Source organism: Chaetura pelagica, unplaced genomic scaffold, assembly GCF_000747805.2.
Source record: "Chaetura pelagica isolate M959 unplaced genomic scaffold, ChaPel_1.0 scaffold1926, whole genome shotgun sequence".
Classification (NCBI taxonomy): domain Eukaryota; kingdom Metazoa; phylum Chordata; class Aves; order Apodiformes; family Apodidae; genus Chaetura; species Chaetura pelagica.
This window is the reverse complement of record NW_009953691.1, coordinates 18,702-22,171: the sequence shown is the minus strand read 5'-3', so window position 1 is coordinate 22,171 and position 3,470 is coordinate 18,702. Positions and strand designations below refer to the sequence as shown.

The 3,470-nt window shown below is 60.0% G+C and overlaps 1 protein-coding gene across 1 annotated transcript in view; it reads right to left on the bottom strand.

The window, feature by feature from the left end:
* Nucleotides 1-1,204: 1,204 nt before the first annotated feature.
* Nucleotides 1,205-3,470, bottom strand: part of STARD3 (StAR-related lipid transfer (START) domain containing 3) — a gene marked incomplete at its 3' end in the record, with an annotated part of 13,949 nt that continues 11,683 nt past the window's right edge. Inside the window, exons 13-14 of the mRNA XM_010000328.1 lie at nt 3,012-3,105; nt 1,205-1,353 (exon numbers count right to left, since the gene is read on the bottom strand). Of these exons, the coding sequence (XP_009998630.1) occupies nt 1,205-1,353; nt 3,012-3,105 (243 nt within the window). The remainder of the gene's footprint in view (nt 1,354-3,011; nt 3,106-3,470) is intronic.

The following is a 3,470-nucleotide window of genomic DNA, read 5'->3' as shown; positions in this document are numbered from 1 at the left end:
GGGCCATCAGACATGGGTTTGGGGGCTGGGGGGTGGCCCCCATCCTGACCAGGCAGTGCCAGCCCTGGCTGAGGGGTGGCACCAGCACCACAGCAGGGAGCTGCTGCCTCTCAGGAGCTGCTGCCTCCCAGGAGCTGCTGCCTCCCAGGAGCTCACTCCGGGGGAGGGACTGAAACGAGCTTTGAATTCTCTAAAAAAGCCCCGCACGACTCAGCCCCCCCCTCGGCCTCTGCTCTATTATGTGAGATGCATTTAAAAAAAAAAAAATAATTCCCTGCCTCTGTGGGGGATGGAAGCTGAGGGGGGAGCTGTGCTGGGGGGTCCCAGGGGAGGGAGAGAAGCCTGGGGGAGCAGAGAATGGGGTCCTGGGTGCAGGTAGGGACAGACAGACAACTAGCCTGGGGGGGTCAGGTAAGCACAGAAAGACCCACAGCTCTTGGATTGGGGTGTTTGAGCAGAGACTTTGCCCTGGAAAAGGTTTTCTCTGCAATATGGAGGCAGGAGATCATGGGCCCGTTGGCCCAGGGGTCATTTCAGACCGAAGCTCCAGCACGAACCCAAACACAGGGATGTGTGTGGTTCTCAGCCTTCATCGCAGGAAGGGATGAGCCATGGGCTATAAATACTTGTTCAGGGCCAAAGGAAATGGCAGGACAGGCCAGGAGAGGGGCTGGGCACCAGCAGGGCCCTTCAGGAAGATGGTGGAAGCAGTTGACAGGAGGGTTATTAATAGCTTGGGCACTTCTCCCAGCAGGGAGGCAGCAGGGGGTGGGTGCTCCTCGGCCCGGGAAGCACAAGGAACATCTTCCCTTTCCCAGCCGAATCCTGCCCGACGTAGTGGGTTCCATCCCTTCCAACTCGTGGAAAACCCATCCCAAAAGGGCAGGAGGCCACGTTCCTGCTCTGCCCCACCAAGAGCTGCTGCAAATCCTTTCCCAGGCAGGCGGGAGCTGAGCGACTTTGTGGGGAAGGAGGGACGTGGGAGGGGAGGGGGCTGCAGCTTTGCAGCAGAGCTGATGAATGGAGCCTTTGTGCTCCTGCTGCAGCAGTTACCATGTCAGCCTTCAGTGGAGGAAGAAAAGGGGCAGCTCTGCTCCCCCCCCCTGCCTGACCCTGCTCCCTTCCTGCTGCCTTTTGTCTGGGCCAACCGAGAGGGCCAGACCAGCAGCTCCACAAACAGCTCCAGCTCTGAGGGACAAAGCACCTTTCCCCCCCTGGGTGTGGATGCAGCCCCAGGGTGTCCGTGTTGGGGGGCTCCCCCCCCAGCTCGCTGCCCCGCTGCCGCAGGTGGAAGGCGAACTCGAACATGGTGGCAGCCAAGCTCTGGTGGATCAGGTACCGGGGCAGGCGGCCCTGGGGGGAGAGGGACAGACATGGAGCCATCAGACACGGGTTTTGGGGCTGGGGGGTGGCCCCCATCCTGACCAGGCAGTGCCAGCCCTGGCTGAGGGGTGGCACCAGCACCACAGCAGGGAGCTGCTGCCTCTCAGGAGCTGCTGCCTCCCAGGAGCTGCTGCCTCCCAGGAGCTCACTCCGGGGGAGGGACTGAAACGAGCTTTGAATTCTCTAAAAAAGCCCCGCACGACTCAGCCCCCCCCTCGGCCTCTGCTCTATTATGCGAGATGCATTTAAAAAAAAAAATAATAATTCCCTGCCTCTGTGGGGGATGGAAGCTGAGGGGGGAGCTGTGCTGGGGGGCCCCAGGGGAGAGAGAGAAGCCTGGGGGAGCAGAGAATGGGGTCCTGGGTGCAGGTAGGGACAGACAGACAACTAGCCTGGGGGGGTCAGGTAAGCACAGAAAGACCCACAGCTCTTGGATTGGGGTGTTTGAGCAGAGACTTTGCCCTGGAAAAGGTTTTCTCTGCAATATGGAGGCAGGAGATCATGGGCCCGTTGGCCCAGGGGTCATTTCAGACCGAAGCTCCAGCACGAACCCAAACACAGGGATGTGTGTGGTTCTCAGCCTTCATCGCAGGAAGGGATGAGCCATGGGCTATAAATACTTGTTCAGGGCCAAAGGAAATGGCAGGACAGGCCAGGAGAGGGTCTGGGCACCAGCAGGGCCCTTCAGGAAGATGGTGGAAGCAGTTGACAGGAGGGTTATTAATAGCTTGGGCACTTCTCCCAGCAGGGAGGCAGCAGGGGGTGGGTGCTCCTCGGCCCGGGAAGCACAAGGAACATCTTCCCTTTCCCAGCCGAATCCTGCCCGACGTAGTGGGTTCCATCCCTTCCAACTCGTGGAAAACCCATCCCAAAAGGGCAGGAGGCCACGTTCCTGCTCTGCCCCACCAAGAGCTGCTGCAAATCCTTTCCCAGGCAGGCGGGAGCTGAGCGACTTTGTGGGGAAGGAGGGACGTGGGAGGGGAGGGGGCTGCAGCTTTGCAGCAGAGCTGATGAATGGAGCCTTTGTGCTCCTGCTGCAGCAGTTACCATGTCAGCCTTCAGTGGAGGAAGAAAAGGGGCAGCTCTGCTCCCCCCCCCTGCCTGACCCTGCTCCCTTCCTGCTGCCTTTTGTCTGGGCCAACCGAGAGGGCCAGACCAGCAGCTCCACAAACAGCTCCAGCTCTGAGGGACAAAGCACCTTTCCCCCCCAGGGTGTGGATGCAGCCCCAGGGTGTCCGTGTTGGGGTGTCTAGGAGCAGTGAATCCCCCCTGCAGGGTTTCCTGGCAGTGCCAGGCAACCCTTCACATGCCCGTTTTCAGGCCCCAAAGAGGATCACAACCTCCTGTCCCCTCCTGCACACAGGGATGTGGGAGCCCTAAGTGAGATTTCAGCCAGGTAAGGAAAAGCTTCCCCACCTCATACTGGGACAAGAGGGTGACTTCTAGGGGGCGTTTAACCTCCACCTGCAAAACTCCCATCCCCTTAGGGCAGCCTTTGGTAATGAGTTACCTCCCAGAGCAGGACCACGGCCACTGAGAACAGGGGACAGGTGCTCAGCACACAGCCCAGGGACACTAGGGATGGGACTTGGCTGCAGCAAACACCATCAGCCAAGAACTGGCTTTACCTTCAGGTCTGTGTTGAGGATCCAGATGAACGTGCAGACCCTGGGGTTGCTGGGACATTTCAGGATGATGAATCCTCCAGGCCCATTCTCACCCCTGCAGGGAAGCAAGAGCAGAAGGTCAGAGCCAGGGTTGGCTCCAGGGTGTCCTGCATGGATCCCGTGCTCACTCCTGCCCGGGCAGCCAGGATGGGAGCCCAGCAGGGGGGAGCAGATGTGCAGAGTGCCTGGGGAGGTGGCTGCTTTGGCTGCAGGGCCAGGCAGGTTTCCCACAGGTGTCCTGGCAGCATCAGGGCTGAAACTGAGGAGCAGCCGCTGCCTCTGGACGGTGCCAGCCCAGCCAACACCTGCTCTCCACCACGGGGAAGTTTCTGAGGGAAAACCCTGTGGAAATGGGTGCCAATAGCAGGTCCCAGGAAAGCCCTGCACCATCATTACAGGCTCGGCAAGGGGAGCTTTGTC